Source organism: Rhinatrema bivittatum, chromosome 1 (genome assembly GCF_901001135.1).
Source record: "Rhinatrema bivittatum chromosome 1, aRhiBiv1.1, whole genome shotgun sequence".
Lineage (NCBI taxonomy): Eukaryota > Metazoa > Chordata > Amphibia > Gymnophiona > Rhinatrematidae > Rhinatrema > Rhinatrema bivittatum.
In genome coordinates, this window is record NC_042615.1 from 2,125,231 (window position 1) to 2,145,974 (window position 20,744).

General features: G+C 49.9%; 1 protein-coding gene across 1 annotated transcript in view; it reads left to right on the forward strand.

Annotated features, from left to right (window-relative positions):
- The window catches only part of PDE5A (phosphodiesterase 5A), a gene marked incomplete in the record, with an annotated part of 312,739 nt that overhangs the window by 223,670 nt on the left and 68,325 nt on the right, over window positions 1–20,744 (forward strand). Inside the window, 3 exon segments of the mRNA XM_029586150.1 lie at window positions 1,070–1,157; window positions 6,953–7,053; window positions 8,070–8,147. Of these exon segments, the coding sequence (XP_029442010.1) occupies window positions 1,070–1,157; window positions 6,953–7,053; window positions 8,070–8,147 (267 nt within the window).

Below are 20,744 nucleotides of genomic sequence, written 5' to 3' on the forward strand. Positions count from 1 at the left end.
ATATGTGACCTGCAGAATCCCCGGGACAGAGAGCCCCAGCTGCTGAGAGCGTCCCTGGGTACGGGGATATGTGACCTGCAGAATCACCAGGACAGAGAGCCCCAGCTGCTGAGAGCGTCCCTGGGTACAGGGATATGTGACCTGCAGAATCCCCAGGACAGAGAGCCCCAGCTGCTGAGAGCGTCCCTGGGTACAGGGATATGTGACCTGCAGAATCCCCAGGACAGAGAGCCCCAGCTGCTGAGAGCGTCCCTGGGTACAGGGATATGTGACCTGCAGAATCCCCAGGATAGAGAGCCCCAGCTGCTGAGAGCATCCCTGGGTACAGGGATATGTGACCTGCAGAATCCCCAGGATAGAGAGCCCCAGCTGCTGAGAGCGTCCCTGGGTACAGGGATATGTGACCTGCAGAATCACCAGGACAGAGAACTGCAGAATCCCCAGGATAGAGAGCCCCAGCTGCTGAGAGCGTCCCTGGGTACAGGGATATGTGACCTGCAGAATCCCCAGGATAGAGAGCCCCAGCTGCTGAGAGCGTCCCTGGGTACGGGGATATGTGACCTGCAGAATCCCCAGGACAGAGAGCCCCAGCTGCTGAGAGCGTCCCTGGGTACGGGGATATGTGACCTGCAGAATCCCCGGGACAGAGAGCCCCAGCTGCTGAGAGCGTCCCTGGGTACGGGGATATGTGACCTGCAGAATCCCCAGGACAGAGCCCCAGCTGCTGAGAGCGTCCCTGGGGACAGGGATATGTGACCTGCAGAATCCCCAGCACAGAGAGCCCCAGCTGCTGAGAGCGTCCCTGGGTACAGGGATATGTGACCTGCAGAATCCCTGGGACAGAGAGCCCCAGCTGCTGAGAGCATCCCTGGGTACGGGGATATGTGACCTGCAGAATCCCCAGGACAGAGAGCCCCAGCTGCTGAGAGCATCCCTGGCTGTGGGGCAGTGGACCAGCAGAATACCTGGGTGAAACTCCAGCTGCTGCCAGGGTCAAGCCGCAGATCTGAACTAATGGAGTCTATTTATTCAGTGCTAACACGATGTCATATTTCTTTTTCTGTCTCAGGAGTGATCACCCCCTTGCACAGCTGTACGGCCACTCCATCATGGAGAATCACCATTTTGACCAATGCCTGATGATACTTACTAGCCCGGTAAGTGCCTCATTTGAGCTCTTGCTGACCCAGCCTTCTGCATTCTTTGACCTTAATGGTTTTGTGATGGTAAGAGAGCTCTCTCGGTGTTCCTGTGCAGGACAGTGCGATGTTTAACTGCTGTTACTTGTTACCCACTGCCCCAGGCTTTGATAACTAGAGGCTTCTGCAACCTGAGTAAAGCAAAGCCCCGGGCAGGGATGTGCTCCTGTATTTAATGAAAGATCTTATATTCCGCCTCTTCCCGTGTGGCTCACAATAATACATACAAAGCTCTATAAAATAATTCTATAAACAAAACCGTAAACAATCCGACTAGTCTCAGTCTCCTCATTAAAAGCCTTGTTCCCTGTACGTACCCGGATCGGTACAGACTCCTGGGTTTTGCCTCCCCTCCAGCAGATGGAGACAGAGAAGTTTTAACGGACTCCGTCCTATACCCCTGAGGAGCCACCTAGAGTCTGTCAGTATTTCTCTGTCTCCAGCAGATAGTGGAGGTGCAAAACCTTTAGTCTGGGTTTGGTGTTAGGTTTTTAGGTTTTTAATTTGTTGGTATTCGTTCCTTCGGGAATCTTAAAAAGACAAGGATTTAGTAAAAAAGGAAAAAGAAAACAACGCTGAGGTGATTTATTTAATTTCTGAGCCAGCCTAGCCGTTTTCGCCGTCCTTTTCAGTTCCGATGAGCTCCCTGGGGTTTGTCTTGGTCGCGCTGGTTCTTTTTTCGGGCCCCGATCCTAATTTAGCTCGGGGATCATGCCGCATGGTGTGGCCTGCAGGCCGGAGTTTGTACCGGGTGCTTGTTGGGGGGGGGGGGAAGGCTCTTTGGGGAAGCTGATTACGGCGAAATCACATCGCAGCAGCTCTAGAGCAGGCAGGGACCCTGGGAGGGCAGAATTGCTGCGGCAGCCTCAGGACCCTTTTCTCCTCAGCGCAGGTACTGAAGCCTTACTGCGAACATTCAGGGAGCAGGAGAAGGCTGCCCCCGGGGGGGGGGGGGGGGTGTGACTTGCAGGCAGCTCAGATCTCTTCCTCAGAGGAGGAACAGGGGAAAGACTCGGATGAGTCTTCTTCCTCGTTCTCTTCCAATTTTGTTTTGTTGCTGCATAAAGCCTTCAAAGCACGGAAAGCAGCAACGAGCCAGGGTACTAATGTACCCCTTGAGGTCCCGGTGTCATTGGGGGCTGGGACAGGAGCCTCTTCACTCCACAAGCATACCAAGTCACACAATGGCATAGAAGCCCTCAAGGCCAAACGCCCTCTCCGGTCCCTTTCCGGTCCAGTGGACAGTTCAGATACGGACGGTGCGGATGAAGAGTCTCCTCCGCAAGCTCCTGGTGAGGGACCAGATGCGGATCAGGATTACCAGCTCCAGCCGGCCAAGCCAGTGGGCGCACCTCTAGTGGAGGGCGATGATCCCAAAGTTGTCCGCCTCTTCAGAAGGGATGAACTAGGTCCACTTATCCCGGCCATTCTGGAGGAGCTGCGCATTGAGGTTCCTCCGGAGGACTCATGGTTTGGGGCTATGGATCCGGTGATGGTGGGACTCAGGGGTCCAGCTCGATCCTTTCCATTTCATATGTCAGTTATGGATCTTTTGTTTAAGGAGTGGGACACTCTGGACCTTGGTTTAAAGGTAAGTCAGGCTATGGACAAGTTATACTCGCTTCCGGAGGAAGCGCTGGACATCCTTAAGGTCCGTAAGGTGCACGTCACGGTCTCGGCAGTGACCAAGAAAACCACCATCCCAGTAACAGGAGCCACTGCCCTGAAGGATTTGCAGGATCTCAAATTGGAGTTGCAACTTAAAAAGATTTTTGAGGTTTCCACCCTAGGGGTCCGGGCCGCTATGTGCAGCCGTTTCGCGCTACGAGCCAGTCTCCGCTGGGTGCAGGATTTGCAAGCAGCAGCATCCCTTTCTGCGAGTGAGGCGGTGCAAGCGGGGTGCTTGGAGGCGGTGGTAGCTTACAGTGCTGACGGACTTCTGGCAGGACTATGGTCTCGGCCGTGTCCGCCCGCAGGTGCCTCCAGGCGCCCTGCTTGCACCGCCTCACTGGGCTGCAGATGTTTCATCTAAGGCTCAACTGGGTTCCTTACCCTTCAAGGGTAAGCTGCTTTTCGAGCAACAATTGGAGGACATGATAAAATCTCTGGGGGAGAATAAAGTCCATAGGTTGCCAGAGGATAGACCCAGGACGAGAGGATCCTTTCCTCAATGGGTGAGATTTCCGGGAAATTGCCAGTTTCGCTCTTCACGGTCCGCTGGTTCGTCCTTTCGACAGGATCCCGGCCGCTAATCTTCTTGGAATCAGTCCTTTCGAGGGCACTGGTCTGCCAGAGATGGAGCCCCCATAATCTCATGGGGGTCCCAAGTCAGCGCAATGAAGCGAGGCCGGTCTCCTTTTCCGTCCCAAGAATAGGGGGGAGGTTATCCCTTTTTCTAGAAGAGTGGACCAATTTAACCTCAGATCAGTGGGTCCTCAGTATAGTAGAACACGATTACGCGTTAGATTTGGCTCGGCCTATCCACGAGCGGTACATGGTTTCCCCATGCGGGTACCACCAAAAATGCTGGACGGTACAAGACTCTCTGTGGCAGTTACAGGACCTAGGCACCATAGTTCCAGTACCCGCAGGAGAGCTCAGGCGAGGGCGCTACTCCATTTACTTCGTGGTGCCCAAGAAGGAGGACACCTTCCTTCCCATCCTAGACTTAAAGAGAGTCAATCGGACTCTAAAGGTGCCTCGTTTTGTGATGGAAACTCTTCGCTCGGTGATAGTGCATGTACACAAAGGGGAATTTCTAGCGTCTCTGGATCTGACAGAAGCTTACTTGCACATTCCTATATGCCCAGATCATCAGAAATATTTGCGGTTTGAAATCCTGGGGCATAATTTTCAATTTTGCGCTCTACCATTCGGTCTGATGACGGCGCCCAGAGTCTTCACCAAGGTGATGGTGGTTGTGGCAGCAGCCCTGCGAAAGGAGGGGATTCTGGTACACCCCTACCTAGACGATTGGCTGATTCAAGCGAAGTCAGAACACCTTTGCAGAACAGCGGTGCAGAGGGTGCTACAGATGTTGAGCTCGTTGGGTTGGGTGGTCAACCCCAACAAGTCACCTGGTTTCCTCCAAGTCCATGGAGATTTTGGGTGCTTGGTTCGACACGATCTTGGGAAAGGTTTTTCTTACACAGGAAAGATTGTCCAAGCTTCCCACTCAGGTGGAGACCTTGGGATCCATGCCTTGTACCAGGGTCTGGGATTATTTGCAGGTCCTTTGGAGTTGCGGGTAGTTAACGATTAGTTGTCCTTTAAGGAAGACACGGTTCTAGCTGTTTGGCTGCGCAGGAGAGTCACGACCCAGGGCTGTGAGAAAGGCCAGCGTGATTTCTGTTTCCTCTGGGTCTGTTCATATTGGGAGTTCTCAGGATGGAATCCGAACCCACAGGTGAATTGGGGCCGGGGCTTCTTTAGGATATGCCCCCTTGGCGCATAATTACATAAGAACATAAGAAAATGCCATACTGGGTCAGACCAAGGGTCCATCAAGCCCAGCATCCTGTGTCCAACAGTGACCAATCCAGGCCATAAGAACCTGGCAAGTACCCAAAAACTAAGTCTATTCACAAAGAATTAGAATGCAGAGGCAGTAGTTCTGTGCTTAATGTGGTGGTATTTTTAGCTGTTTTATGTTTAGTTTTTATTGGGCATAATTTTATAAAAGATTGCCTACATTTGCAGGCTATTATACTTCCAGGTTACCACAATTTTGCAAAAGCGTGTGCACAGTGTTCCATCTGCTTTTGGTGTGCGCAGTTACGTGTGCCTGAGGTCCTGCCTCCGGCACGCCTCTCCCTGTGTTTTGGTCGCGCACTCTCTCCTCAGGAGCCATTCTGGGCGTAAAGATCTGCATGAACCAGGAAGGGACCCTTCCGTTTCCTTCCTATCCTGATGCTTGTACAGCTTCGTCTTTATTTTGCACGAAGCTATCGTGTAATGATGCGCTTTGAGCAATCCTGTGGGAAAAGCATGGACCTCATTGTAGGCAGGCTATAAATCTGGAAATAAGTAACTAAATGAGAACAGATAATTAAAATGAAAAGAGATTACGCTTTCTAGACTGTGAGAACATGTACATTTTACTTAAACAAAGAGCTTTCAGAAGTCAGATTGGCTGTAGGCTGCTGGCGAGATCCCCGGGTTCCAAGATGCCGCGAGCGCTGAATTTCAGGGCCTGTACGGCAATGCACAAGAAACTGCCGGAGGTGGTAGAGCAGCTGTCCGTCGTTATCTGAGTCTACAGAGCAGATCTGCAGGGCAGCAACTTGCAAGGCATCCATCTTCCTAAACCTGAGCCCATCAGGCACCAGGGCCTTCTGCGATGCAGACTGCTCTGTCCAGGGATTCTGGTTCGCTTTGCTAAATTCCTGGTGCATAACTACTCCACATCAGACTGGACCGTTCCTCCCTGATTCGGATGTGTCCTGAGCCTTATCGTGTCTCATGTGACAGACTGAGCTCTAATTTATCTATTTATTTTATAAATTTGCAGACCTTAGCAGGTAGCAGAAATTACATGCATAATATAAACACAGTAAATTACCAACCTGATACAATAAATAGACTGAGCAAACAAAATATTAATGTAAAACATAGGCAAACAAAATAAAATCATGAAAACAGCGCCCATTATTATATTTACTTATTTCCAGAGTTTTTAATACTGCACATACAGAAAACAAAATGATCAGAGCGGTTTACAAGATCATAAATAGAGTACAAAATCATAAAACAATATAAAAACAGCACATAAAAGCTAAGCAGAGCAGCCAGACCTGGCCTTGACTTTCTTCCTGAGTGGCAAATAGTCCCGAATGTAATGTCCAAGGTGCTGAGGCCACACCCTGAAAACATCCCTTTCCCAAACAGCACCTTTTGCTCCCTCATCCCGGGCCACCTCACATTATTAGGTTTTGGAAGGAGGAGAAGCCCTGGTCTGTGCAGGCAGATCTTGCTGTGTCGGTCTGGAGGGGAAAGCATTTCCCCCCGGCACTGGCTGAGGTGTAAGGCAAGCTTCCAATTATACCGTGCAAGACTGGATCCTGCGATCCAGCGAGCACTCCTTCTGATCTCATCAGACAGCAAAACCTCAGCAAAGCCAAAAAGCAAAGGCGCTAGCATTTTAAAACAACGAGGATTGCATTATCTTACGGCAGCCACTGAAAGCCTCAGGTTCCTTTCCCACTGTCCTGTGACCTTTTCGCCCCCTCCCATCACTGGGCTGCCCTTCTGGGAGTCGTACAGTCAGCTCCAACCTGTACCGCACACACCTAGAAGGGAGCAGAGCCTGATACCCTGCTGCTTCCAGCCCGATCGCTGCGGGCACTGCTGAGGCCTGTATTCCCTTCACCCCTTCATTCTCACATTGTCACAAGGGTTGTGAGTCCTCGTGTTCTGCATTCATCCTGGCGTGCGGGGGGCAGCCCCCGGTGTCTGTCCGTGTGTGCGTCCGCTGCAGCCGCTCCACGCCTCTCCGCAGGCCGCGGCTTCTGAATAAAACCGCATTACCGCACTCTCTGCCTCGCCTCGCTCTCCTCACTCCCCCTCCATCCCTCCCTTCCGGCTGCCAGCTCGTCACCTCTGTCCATGCGCCGCTGCTGCCCTCCAGGGTTGTATGTTTTATAGCGGCTGCGGGCGGGACGCGTGAAGCCGCTCCTTTAGGAGCGGCCCCTCCGGGGATCTGTGCTCGCCGGGCAGCCTCATTGACCACCTGTCTGGCTTTCTTTTGTGTCCAGGGGAACCAGATCTTGAGCGGCCTGTCCTTGGAGGAATACCGGAGCGTGCTGAGAGTGATAAAGCAGGCCATTCTCTCCACCGATCTGGCGCTGTACATGAGGTAAGTGCGAGGGGGCTCGAGCCTGGCTGCAGGCCGTGACCGGAACCTTCCCCCAGAGTCCAGTCCTGATGCTCGCGTAGGGACAGTCAGAAACCGTTCCCCTAAAGCCCCGTCCTGAGCCTGGCTGAGTTAGAGGAGCTTTCGGGCCTCTCCCCGGGGGGGGGGGGGGGAACGGCAACACATGTCTGGAGTCCCCACGGGGATTTGCACCTGTTTTAAAACCCCAGCCCTCTGTGCTGCGCTGCCTGCTCCCCCACGCCAGGAACGCCTCCCTGGGATGCAGGTGAAAGTAAATGCCTGGTGACGTCACTTGCCCTGTTCCCGGGGAAGGCACCATTTATACTGGGAGGAGGCTTCTCCAGTAAGCTCTGTACTAATAGGATATATAAACAAAGCTCTGTTGTAAGGGTCTGTAAGAAAATTGCAGGGGTTTCTCTATCAGACATTGGCTCTAGATGTTTCTTTAGCAGAGGACAGGGATCAGATGTGCAGAGGCTGATTGCAGATGTGTCTGTGGCGGAGGCTCCCTGTGACAGAGGCTGACTGCAGTTGTCTGTGGCGGAGGTTAGCTGCAGATGTTTCTATGACAGAGGCTGATTGCAGACGTGCCTGTGGCTGCCTGTGACAGAGGCTGACTGCAGATGTGTCTGTGGCAGAGGCTCCCTGTGACAGAGGCTGACTGCAGTTGTGTCTGTGGCGGAGGCTCCCTGTGACAGAGGCTGACTGCAGTTGTCTGTGGCGGAGGTTAGCTGCAGATGTTTCTATGACAGAGGCTGATTGCAGACGTGCCTGTGGCTGCCTGTGACAGAGGCTGACTGCAGATGTGTCTGTGGCAGAGGTTGGCTGCAGATGTTTCTATGATGGAGGCTGACTGCAGATGTGTCTGTGGCAGTGGCTGGTTGCAGTTGTATCTGTGGTGGAGTCTGGCTACAAATTATTGACAAATTATTCTTGGCAGATAATGGCCTGGCAACTGATTTCTTGACTGCTCAAGTTGTACTTTTCTCTCTTTTCAGGAGAAGGGGAGAGTTTTTTGATCTGGTAGGAAGCAACCTCTTCAGCTGGGAGAATGCTCAGCACAAGGAGCTCTTTGTGTAAGTTTTTCAACACAGTATCACGTCCCAACCAGCATCAGCACACTGCTTTCCCAACCTCGGTGTCAGCCCCCATGCAACAGCAGCACTCCTGCAGTATCACCTCCCACCCAGAGGTCACACCCCTGAGGAATCACCTCCCAGCCAGAAGTCACACCCCTGAGTTATCACCTCACAGCTAGAAGTCACACCCCTGAGGTATCACCTCACAGCTAGAAGTCACACCCCTGAGGAATCACCTCACAGCTAGAAGTCACACCCCTGAGGTATCACTTCACAGCTAGAAGTCACACCCCTGAGGAATCACCTCCCACCCAGAAGTCACACCCCTGAGGTGTCACCTCCGACCCAGAAGTCACACACTTGAGGTGTCACCTCCCACCCAGAAGTCACACCCCTGAGGTATTACCTCACAGCTAGAAGTCACACCCCTGAGGTATCACTTCACAGCTAGAAGTCACACCCCTGAGGAATCACCTCACAGCTAGAAGTCACACCCCTGAGGTATCACCTCCCAGCCAGAAGTCACACCCCTGAGGAATCACCTCCCACCCAGAAGTCACACCCCTGAGGTGTCACCTCCCACCCAGAAGTCACACCCCTGAGGTATCACCTCCCAGGCAGCAGCCTCTCACCCCTGAGGAATCACTTCCCAGCCAGAAGTTCCTGTAGTGCCCAGATCAGTGCAGACTCTGAGTTTTGTACCCCAACCAGCAGATGGAGACAGAAGATAAAGTTTTACTGAAACTGCTATATAACCTGGCGTGCCACCTGCAGTCCCTCCCTCAGTATGTTTCTGTCTTCAGCAAATGGTAGATAGTGCAAAACCTGCAGTCTGGAAAAAAGAAAAGAGAAGATTTCAGGTGCAGCCTCTTGGGGATTTGTGAGGTCCTTCAGGCAATCAGAGGGTCCCTGACCCTTCTTGTAGCTCAGTCTGCAATAGCATGGGCCTGACATCTGCTGGTCCAGATCTCTCATCCCATGCAAGGCAGCGTTGTAACCTGCTGGTGATCATGTCCACTCCACGAAGGACGCAGGGAAGTTTTTCACTTATTTGGCTGCTTTCCCTTGTTTGATTCACTTGGTAAAGTGTCTCTTTATTATTTTCTTGGAGAGAGAGACGCTGCAGAGCTGGAGTATCCAGGGCAGGTGACTGAGAGGATTTGCAGAGCAGCGGGCAGGTCTCTCAGTGAGGGAAACTTGTGGTGCTGAAACTTGGGTCAGAGGGAAGCTAATGGCAGTATCTGTGCGGTCACGGCTGTGCCGCGTGCTATGGGATGCCGAGTTTGTTGGAGGGTCGCGTTCGCGGCTGAACAGGTAAAATTTATGCACCAGGTGTGCTGCTGGTAGGGGAGCGCATTGACCAGGCCCTCCCCTCGTGGTTGCTCTGTATCTTCGGTGCGCCACACCAGGTCTGCTCCCGGGGCCTCCATTCCTAGCATGAGGGTGTCAGCAGGCATCTTGGAACCTGCCATGCGCTCTCCTACGGCTTCGTGGGAACTCATTGCTTCTCCATCTTCTCTGTCCCTAACTAGAGCAGGTCCTACAATGGATCAGGATGATTTGGAAGGGGAGGATTTCCCTCTGGGTGCGGGGCCTGTGAGGGTTGGATTCTCACAGGACCAGGATTTGGATGACTCTCAGGGTTTTTCGTCTGAGTTTGTTTTTCTGATGCGCAAGACTTTTCTGACCAGGAAAACATCAGGGGAACATGGTGACTTCCGGCCTCGTTCTGTGGGGGAATACAAATCGCAAGAAAAGTCCAGTCCTCCTAAGTGGAAGCGCCCCGATGGGGTTCAGTGTGTTTTGAGCCTGGCCTCATGTTCTGGTGATCTGCATGGTGATACAGATGATTCTGAAAATCTGCAGGAAGCCCCAGGGGAGGTCCTTAGGAAGGATCCTCCTGCAGGAGGCACCAGACTTGATTGAGGACCCGGAGGAGGTTCCTATTATTGAAGGAGATGATCCCAAGGTGGTTCATCTTTTTCACAAACAGGAGTTATGGCCATTGATGCCACAGGTTCTCCAGGAGCTCGGAATCAAGATGATGCAGGAACAGTCTGACTTGAAGGGCGCAGATCTGGTGGTAGATGGCCTGAGAAGAAGTTGGTAGTCAGGGAGTGAAATACTTCTGAACCCAGGGTGAGAGTTGGTAGAGCTATGGAAAAGCTTTATCTTTGCTAGCCCCCTGGGAGTTGTTAGCTCTTCCCAAAGTGGATGCTTCAGTGTTGGCTGTCACCAAGAAAACAACTATTCTGGTAGTGGGCTCAGCTCATTGAGGGATGTACAGGATCGGAAGTTGGAGCTTCATCTCAAGAGGATTTTTGAGGTTTCTGCTCTGGCCATTAGGGCTGCGGTGTGCAGCAGTCTGGTACAGAGGGCATGTCTATGGTGAGTCCAGTAGTTGCAGGAGTCGCAGGCTTCAGGGACAACTGCAGCGAAGCAGGTTGACTGGAGGTGGAAGTGGCTTATAGAGCTGATGCCTTTTATGATCTTGTCAGGGCCTCTTCACGGATCATGATATTGGCTGTGTCTGCTAGGTGTCTACTATGGTTTTGCGGAATTGGTCGGCAGATGTTTGATCCAAATCACAGCTTGGTGCACTTTCTTTTTAAAGGAAAGCTGTTTGCAGAAGACTTGGAGCAGATAATGAAGCGTCTGGGGAATCCAAGGTGCACAAGTTGCCGGAGGACAAGCCTAAGGGTAGGAAGTTTATGCCCACACGGGCCAGGTTTCAGGACAACAGATTTCATCAATCCAAGAGTTCTGGTGGTCCACAGCAGCAGGTGTCTGCCAGGGCTTTGTGCTTTTGACCTTCTTGCAGGAGAGGTTTGGTCATGGGTTTGGCCTTTAATTTTCTGAGGGTACAGATAGTGGCCCTCAGCTGTCTCCTAATCAGGGTTATTCCCCATCGGCACATCCAGATGTCATACATTTTCTTTGTGGGGCAAAGAACTTGAGGCTGCCGATGAGGAAGTCTTGTCCGTTTTGGAATCTGAATCTGGTGCTTACGGTTTTATGTGTGGCTCCATTTGAACCACTGAGGAGAGCAACTTTGAAGGATATAACTCTGAAGCTGGTTTTTCTGGTGTCCATTTGTTCGGTGAGGAGAATTTCAGAGTTACAGGTTTTGTCGTGCCGGGATCCGTTTTTGCAGATTTCGGAGGCAGTGATGTTGTTGCGCATGGTGCCCTCCTTTCTGCCAACGTTAGCGTCTGGGATCCATGTTAATTAGATTGTGGAACTAATGGCCTTTCTGGACCTGAATCCCTCTGCTCCTCATGCAAGAGAGCTGAGGATCTTGAACGTCCGACGGGCGTTATTATGATACTTAAAAGTCATTAATGATTTTTGCATTTCAGATCACCTTTTTGTTCTCTGGAATGGTCCAAGGAAGGGGCAACAAGCTTCCAAAGCTATGATTGCGCATTGGCTCAAGAAGGTGATTGGTTTGGCGAATATTTCTAAGGGTCGGCCGATGCCTGAAGGTTTGGGGGCTCATTCAATGCGGTTGCAGGCAGCTTCTTGGGCTGAGGCCCAGCAGGTTTCACTGCAGGAGATTTGCAGGGAAGCAAATTGGAAGTCTTTGCACACTTTCACGAGACACGAGCGTTTAGTTGTCGACTGCAGCTGGGTTTGGTGAGAGAGTTCTGCAAGAGAGACTCTCCAGGTCCCACCCAGTTTAGTGGGTTAGGTACATCCCGGGAGTCTGAACTGATCTGGGTATGCACTGGAAAGGAAAATGGATTCTTACCTGCTAAATTTTGTTCCTGTAGCACCACAGATCAGTCCAGAGACCTGCCCATGGTATGAAGGGGGAGAGTCATCCGGTTGGTTTGTTTGATGGTTTGTAGTTTTGCAGAGTTGCTAGTAGGTAAACTATGCTGTTTCACTTTACTCAGTGGCAGAGTTTCTTTCCCAGAATGTTAGAGCATCATCATCATCCTCCTGTTCATTGGGGATAGGGTGGGCTGTTAAATTTAGTTGCTTTGTTTGCATCTTGGCTTGGATACAGGTCCATATGAGGGACTGCAGGTGGCACACTAGGTTATATAGCAGTTTCAATAAAACTGTATCAGTCTCTATCTGCTGGCAGGGATACAGAACCCAGATCTGTGGTACTACAGGAACCAAAATTAGCAGGTAAGAACCAATTTTCCTTACACCCTGTGAACCATCTTACAGGATACAGCCACACCCCTGAGGTAGCACCTCCCAGGCAGCAGCCACACCCCTGAGGTAGCACCTCCCAGGCAAAGACCACACCCCTGAGGTAGCACCTCCCAGGCAGAGGCCTCAGCCCTGAGGTAGCACCTCCCAGGCAGAGGCCACACCCCTGAGGTAGCACCTCCCAGGCAGAGTCCACACCCCTGAGGTACCACCTCCCAGGCAGAGTCCACACCCCTGAGGTACCACCTCACATCCAGAAGTCACATCCCATGAATCATTTATATATTTATTTTACAATATTTGTAGTGCATGCCCTCCAAAATTTGGGACGGGGAACATAAAAACAAACACAATTTTAATATACAAGTACCGAAGTCTCAACATAAATTTAAAATTTCTATTTCTAAATGAAACTGTCAGATAAAGCAGAGAGCCCGTGAGGATTATGTTTTACTGATTATGGAGGTCTTCAAATGTTTTCAGAAGTAGGTCTTAAGAACTTTTTTACATTGTTTTGGGTCATCAGGACTAAGAGTTGCAGTGGCAATGAATTCCAGAGGCTAGGGCCGGCTATTGAGACAGGCCTTTCTCTTGTCATGGGGAAGGTATGCCTAGGAGATGCAGTGTATATAATTAATCCAGGGAGAACTGATGTTATGTATAAGATTATGAATCGTGGAAGCTCGTTTATATTGGGCATGCCACCGTAGTGGGAGTCAATGTAACGAAAACAAAACTGAGGTGCTGTGATCCTGTATGCTTGGTCCAGTTAAATCACGAGCTGCAGAATGTTGAATAATTTGTAGTGCTGAAAGCATGTTCTGAGCTAAACCAGTGTACAGAGAATTACAGTAATCGAGTGATGAAAAGATAAACAACTGAAGTACTATTCTAAAATCGACAGAATTCAGTAATGGTTTGAGGTGGCAAAGTAATTTAAGCTTTACAAAGAAATTTGTGTGATACCTGCAATATGCGGTTTCATGGAGATTATAGGGTCATTTATCACCCCTAGGTTATGGACATTTTGTTAAATCTGAATTGTCTGATTCTCAAAAGAAATGGTGTCGGCTGACGGGCATAGCATATTTAACAGAGCAACCTTGCATGATTAGTTCTGTCTTTTTTAGGTTAAGAGCTAATCTGTTATATTGAAAGCCCTGTTTTTAATACTGGTTAAGCAGAGTGTAGCAAGGTGACTTTTAAGGGAACAACAAAACTGTATATCATCTATAATCTGGTCCTAGTGTTGGAAGTATTTTATTTATTTATTTATTTAAAGTCTCTTCTATACCGATAGCCGTTCACACATCGTATCGGTTTACATCAAAACAAATAACTTTTGGGCAGGGCCCTTACAGGTAACAGTCGAGGAAAATTAACTAATTACAATGTAAATAAATAGGGAGTATCATATGCAATTACAGTAACAGTAACTATTGATAAAACTGATTGGCAGAAACAGCTAATTAAAAATAAATAAATAGAACAACTATAATAACATAACTACAATGTACAGTATTTTTTACAGCATTCTTAATCATTTGACGGAGGGGTAACAGATCAGCTACTCGAATTGTTACTCGCTTGCTGTTGGAGATTTTTATGAGTGGGAGGGGGAGAAAGGGAGTAAGCTTGTTGAGCAACAACGTTGAGTAGCCAACGTTGAGCAATGCTGCAGAAAGGGATGATCCCTGTGGTACGCCCATGGTTATTGGAGACCATGTTGACATTGAAGTGGTAATTCTCATTTGCTGTAATCTATTTGATAGTTATTTAATTATATTTGATGTACAGTTAAGGTAGAGCAATGACAATAAAAGAACAGTAAAATTAAAAAAAACAGAACTCAATAATAAAACATTGGGAGAAAGATATTCATAGCCTACAAAGCTAAGTAACAGGGGGTGATTTTCTAAGCCTATCGCACGCGGGAGCAGAGTCAGAGTGGAGTCAGGGCAGGGAGGGGAGGAGTTGGGGCGGTGAGGAGGAGGACGCAGCGGTATTTTCGCTGGCGGCGATAAGGTAAGCACAGTTATCATCGCCAGTAGCGCGCCCAATAGCAGCACCTTTCACGGTGGCGCTATTGGGTACGAAAGCCAGCAGCGATAACACTGTGGTGGTGCGAAGGCTGCCGGCTTTCGCAGGCCTGCCCCCCCCCCACCCCCCGTTACCACTGGATTCACCATTCTGTGCGAGACCCTAGCCGGATAACATCTGTCTAAGCCGCTGAATATCTGCATAGAAGTTACTACTAGCTGGATAAGTTGTATCCGTCTAAGTTTAGACCTGCTCATGAGTAGATCTAACTTAGATGGACAACTTATCTGGCTAAGTAGCACTGTCCCGATCCGCCCACTGCCCGCCCACAAGTTAGCGGGCCTGCTAGCTAACCAGAGAAGTAACTTATCCCGCTGTCTAGAGGCCGCTGAGTATAAACAGGTATTCAGTGGCCACTAGATAGCCAGATAAGTCCTACTTATTCGGCTAGCCAGCTTCTGAATATTGGGCCATTTAGAGGGATAACGTAATAGTTATCCCTCTAAATGGCTTACCTGGATATATTCAGCCTTTTTCCGGCTACATTCTAGATGGCTAATAAGTTAGGGCAGGTCCGGGGCGTAATTGGGAGGAGCTGAGTTAGTCAGCTAAGTTAACCTGCCATCTCCGATATTCAGAGATAGCCAGATGACTAAGCTGGCTATATCTGACTGAGACAAAGAGCCATTCTAAAGTTAGCCAGCTAACTAATTAAGGTAGCCGACCACATTCAGTAGTGTGCTTGCACTGTTAAATATGCCTCCAAAGTTAGCCGGATAAGTTTATCCTGCGAACTTTGCTATCTGGACTGTGTCTGAATATGGACCTCAAAATAATCTGCAATAACAAACTCAGCAAAAATAACAGTAATAGAGAACAGAAACATCAGCAAGCAAAAGCCTTGCAAATGAGAGTGTTTAGTGACTTTCTGAATTTAGTACATCCCTTTTCAAGACGAAGGGTGAGTTCCACAGATAGGGACAAAAAAGGCAAAGCACGTGTCCTGAGTTCCCTTATGAAGAAGGTGCAGAACCAGACTGGAGGGAGCAGCCGGGGACATAAGGAAGTAAAAGACTGGCCAAGTCCCAGAACGGAAAGCTTTGAAAGCTAAGCAGCCAATTTGGAATTTCATTCACGGAGAGATTGGGAGCCAGCGGATTTCCTGCAACAGCGGTGTGACACGATCACATTTCTTCTTCCCAAACATAAGCTTGGCCCCAGTATTCTGCACAAGCTGTAGCCATTGGATAGATGGAGATGGCAGGCAATGATATAAAGAATTGAGGTAATCCAAACAAAGCATGGATTAAGGACGTCAGGTCTGAGCTGTTCAGAAAAAGCCTAACACGTCAAATGAGACACAGAAAGAAATAAGCTGTTTGGACCAATTTAGAAATTGGGGGTTCAAAATTAAGCTTAGCATCGAATACAATTCCTAAGGACAAGAATACAGTTTTGACTTGGATCTGGATCCCTGACATATAAGGAGCTGGGAGTAGAGAGTCGTCGATCTTTCTAGAAAACCACATGGCTTCCGATTTATTGGCATTCACTTTTAATCTGCAGCAGAGGTGGGTATTAAATGGAAGCAAAACGTCCTGATTATTTGTCTCAAAGGAAGCAATAATCTATGTCATTGACATAGGAATAAGGAGAGAAGCCCGGTCTTTGAATAAGAGTAGCCAGAGGTATAAAAAAAAGATTAAACCAAGCAGGGAACAGCATGGATTCTTGTGAAGAAGACTGCGTAGAGTTCTGTTAGTTAGATACAAAATCAGCAATTTTATTGGTGTCTCTCTCAATCCTAGCTCCATTCAGGAAGATACCAGTAAATGGTGATCAATGGTATCCAAAAGGATCACGAGGACAGCTTTCCTTTATCCAGACCCAAACTAATGTCATTAACTATAGAAATTCAGACTTTCCGTGCTGTGGCCCTTCCAGAAACCACACTGTCTGGGATGAAAAACAAATGTTTTCCTAGCATGTAGCAGATGGACTCAGGACCAATGGGTATAGTGTACTCATGCTAGCAGTTGGAGACGGATCAGATTTCAATCTGACGTCAGCACCTAGTACATATACCCCTGCAGGAAGTGCAGAAGCTCAGTATTTTCTGTCTCCAAAGCAGTTAGGAGCTATCTCACACTCGCTGAGCGTTCTACCAAAGTAGTTTCACACTTCCACCTCAACCAAACCATATCATTACCAACCATGGAAGGTTTGAAGAAGTCGGAAGAAGGTCGATCCCTGCGCCATCTCGACATCGGCAGATTGCTATCCAGATACCTGGAAATGTCGGAACCAGTACGAAAGACGGACCACCTGTTCGTCCTTCACAGCGGGAAGAAGCAAGGCGAAGCGGCCTCACGGGCAACCATTGCGCGTTGGCTTAAAGAAGTCATCAAGGCGGCCTACGTAGAAGCGGGAAAACCACCACCTCTACAGGTCAAGGGCCACTCCACCAGAGCACAGGCGGTCTCCTGGGCAGAAACTAGGATGCTGTCGCCTGCCGAGATCTGCAGAGCGGCAACATGGTCCTTCATCCATACCTTCTCCAGATTCTACTGTCTGGATGTTCAGGCCCGGGAGGACACAGCATTCGCAAGAGCTATCCTAAGCGGACCTCGGGCAGCCTCCCACCCAGTTCGGGAGTAGCTTTTATACATCCCATTGGTCCTGAGTCCATCTGCTACATGCTAGGAAATGGAGAAATTACTTACCTGATAATTTCGTTTTCCTTAGTGTAGACAGATGGACTCAGCAGCCCACTCTCGGCTGCCGTTATACATGGTTGTTCATCAAATCAAGGTAAGCCATGTTTTCCTTTACATAGGGCATCCACCCTGCCGAGTGTTGACGCTTTCCGGTTGAAGATACTGGCGGTCTCCAGCTATAGTCAATCAACCAGTTCAATTAATCCAAATTGTTACGTTGCACCTACGTTATCAGAGTTAAACTCAATCAGTCTATCACACATATATCCATAATGCTTTGCAAGGAAGAATACTGAGCTTCTGCACTTCCTGCAGGGGTATATGTTCTAGGTGCTGACGTCAGATTGAAATCTGATCCGTCTCCAACTGCTATCAGGAGTACACTATACCCATTGGTCCCGAGTCCATCTGTCTACACTAAGGAAAATGAAATTATCAGGTAAGTAATTTCTCTAAAATGGGCACAAGCATATGAAATAGGTGGGGGACCAAGCCATGCAGTGCAAGGAATGGTCCAAAGTACATTAAGTTTAGATTTTTATTGAACCTCACGGATGTGTCACGTGACAGAGTTTATAAAGCACTTTTCACGGACCCTGATTCGATGGGACCTCAGTCAGGAGTTCAGAGATTTCACAGGACAGATGGACCAGCGATTTCACAGGACAGAGGGACCAGCGATTTCACAGGACAGATGGACAGATTGCATGTTTGAACTCTACTGTGAAATCTCTGAATTCTTGACTGAGGTCCCTCCCGAATCAGGATCCGTGTTGGGGGACCGTACAAAGTGCTTTATGAACTCTCTGACACGTGACGCATCCGTGAGGTTGAATAAAAGTCGATATTTAATTGCAGAAAGTCTTGGACGCCTAACTTTGAACCTTTCCTTGGCCTGCATGGTTTTCAATAAAAGGCATCAACTGCACCAGTACAACTTTTCAGTAATTTCAGACAAGAAAGGGAGGTGAGAAACCGCCTGTAATTTTCTACATCTTTTTTAAAATTGGACGCCAGCGTCAAATCCTCTTATGGTTGTGTCTACACTGGATAGTGAAAGGGTTTCATTGTTATGATATTTATAAAGTACCTTCTGATTGTCAAGAAATTTGGTTAGTTGTTTTAGGACCACTGCTTGAATTATTTATGTAATGAAAGGTAAATATAACACTGGGCAAAAGTTTGAAAAATCTGAGGTGCAACCGCACCCCTGAGGTATTACCTCCCAGGCAGCAGTCACACCCGTGCAGTATCTCCTCGCAGCATGCAGCTGCATCCATGCAATATAATCTCGCAGCCAGCAGCCACACCTCTGGTGGTGGTATCACTTCCCAGGCTCCAGCCATACCCCTGCAGGAACAACTCTCAGTTTGTAGTTACATCCCTGAGGTATCACCTCCCAGCGAGCAGTTGCACTCCTGAGGTTGCACCTCTGCTGTATCACCTCTCAGCCCCCTGCCACACCCCTGCAGTAGCATCTCCTAGCATGCAGTCACACCCCTGAGGTATTACATCCCAGGCAGCAGCCACACCCCTGCAATATCATCTCACAGCATGCAGCTGCATCCATGCAATATAATCTCGCAGCCAGCAGCCACACCTCTGTGGTATCACTTCACAGGCTCCAGCCATACCCCTGCATGAGCAACTCTCAGTATGCAGTCACACCCCTGAAGTATCCCCACCCAGGGAGCAGTCACACCCCTGAGGTGTCACCTTGCAGCATGCAGCTGCATCCCTACAATATCATCTTGCAGCCAGCAACCACACCTCTGTGGTAGTATCACTTCACAGGCTCCAGCCATACCCGTGCAGGAGCAACTCTCAGCATGCAGTCATGCCCCTGAAATATCATCTCTCAGTCAGCAGCCACACATGTGAGGAATCACCTCACAGCATGCAGCTGCATATCCAAGATATCATCTGACAGCCAGCAGTCACACCTATGCAGTATCACTTCACAACCAGCAGGCACAGCCCTGTGATATAATCTCACAGCCAGCACCCACACCCTTGCAATAGTACCTACAAGTATGCAGTCTCACCCCTGAGGTGTCATCTCTCAGGCATTGGCTGCACCGCTGCAGTAGCACCTCACAGTGTGCAGCTGCCCTCCTACAGTGTAATCTCACAGCCTGCAGCTGCACCCCTGCAGTAGCATCTCTCAGCCTCCTGCCACACGCCTGTAGTAGCATCTTCCAGCATGCAGTCACACCCCTGAAGTATCCCCTAATAGGCACTGTTTGCACTCCTGCAGTATCACCTCACAGCCTGCAGCTGCACCGCTGCAGTAGCATCTCTCGGTCTCCTGCCACACCCCTGCAGTAGCATCTCCCAGCATGCAGTCGTACCCCTGAGATATCACCTCACAGGCATTGGTTGCACCCCTGAGGTATTGCCTCACAATGTGCAGCTGCACTCCTGTAGTATCACCTCACAGCCTGCAGCTGTACCCCTGCAGTAGCATCTCTCAGTCTCCTGCCAAAAACCTGCAGTGGTATCTCCCAACATGCAGTTGCACCCCTGAGATATCACCTCACAGGCATTGGTTGCACCCCTGAGGTATCACCTCACAGTGTGCAGCTGCACTCCTGCAGTATCATCTCACAGCCTGCAGCTGCACTGCTGCAGTAGCATCTCTCAGCCTCCTGCCACTCCCTTGTAGTAGCATCTCCCAGCATGCAGTTGCACCCCTGAGGTATCACCTCACAGTATGCAGCTGCACACCTGCAGTATCATCTCACAGCCTGCAGCTGCACCCCTGCAGTAGCATCTCTCAGCCTCCTGCCACTCCCTTGTAGTAGCATCTCCCAGCATGCAGTTGCACCCCTGAGGTATCATCTCACAGCCTGCAGCTGCACCCCTGCAGTAGCATCTCTCAGCCTCCTGCCCCTCCCCTGTAGTAGCATCTCCCAGCATGCAGTCGCACAACATAGGTATCACCTCAAAGGCATTGGTTGCACCCCTGAGGTTTCACCTCACAGTATGCAGCTGCACCCCTGCAGTATCATCTCACAGCCTGCAGCTGCACCCCTGCAGTAGCATCTCTGTCTCCTGCCACTCCCCTGTAATAGCATCTCCCAGCATGCAGTCGCACCCCATAGGTATCACCTCACAGGCATTGATTGCACCCCTGAGGTATCACCTCAAACTGTGCAGCTGCACCCCTGCAGTATCATCTCACAGCCTGCAGCTGCACCCCTGCAGTATCATCTCACAGCCTGCAGCTGCACCCCTGCAGTAGCATCTCTGTCTCCTGCCACTCCCCTGTAGTAGCATCTCCCAGCATGCAATCGCACCCATGAGGTATCACCTCAAACTGTGCAGCTGCACCCCTGCAGTATCATCTCTCAGCCTGCAGCTGCACCCCTGCAGTAGCATCTCTGTCTCCTGCCACTCCCCTGTAGTAGCATCTCCCAGCATGCAGTTGCACCCCTGAGGTATCACCTCACAGGCATTGGTTGCACCCCTGAGGTATCACCTCACAGCCTGCAGCTGCACCCCTGCAGTAGCATCTCTCAGCCTCCTGCCACTCCCCTGTAGTAGCATCTCCCAGCCTCCTGCCACTCTCCTGTAGTAGCATCTCCCAGCATGCAATCGCACCCATGAGGTATCACCTCACAGGCACTGGTTGCACCCCTGCAGTATCACCTCTCAGCCTCCTGCCACT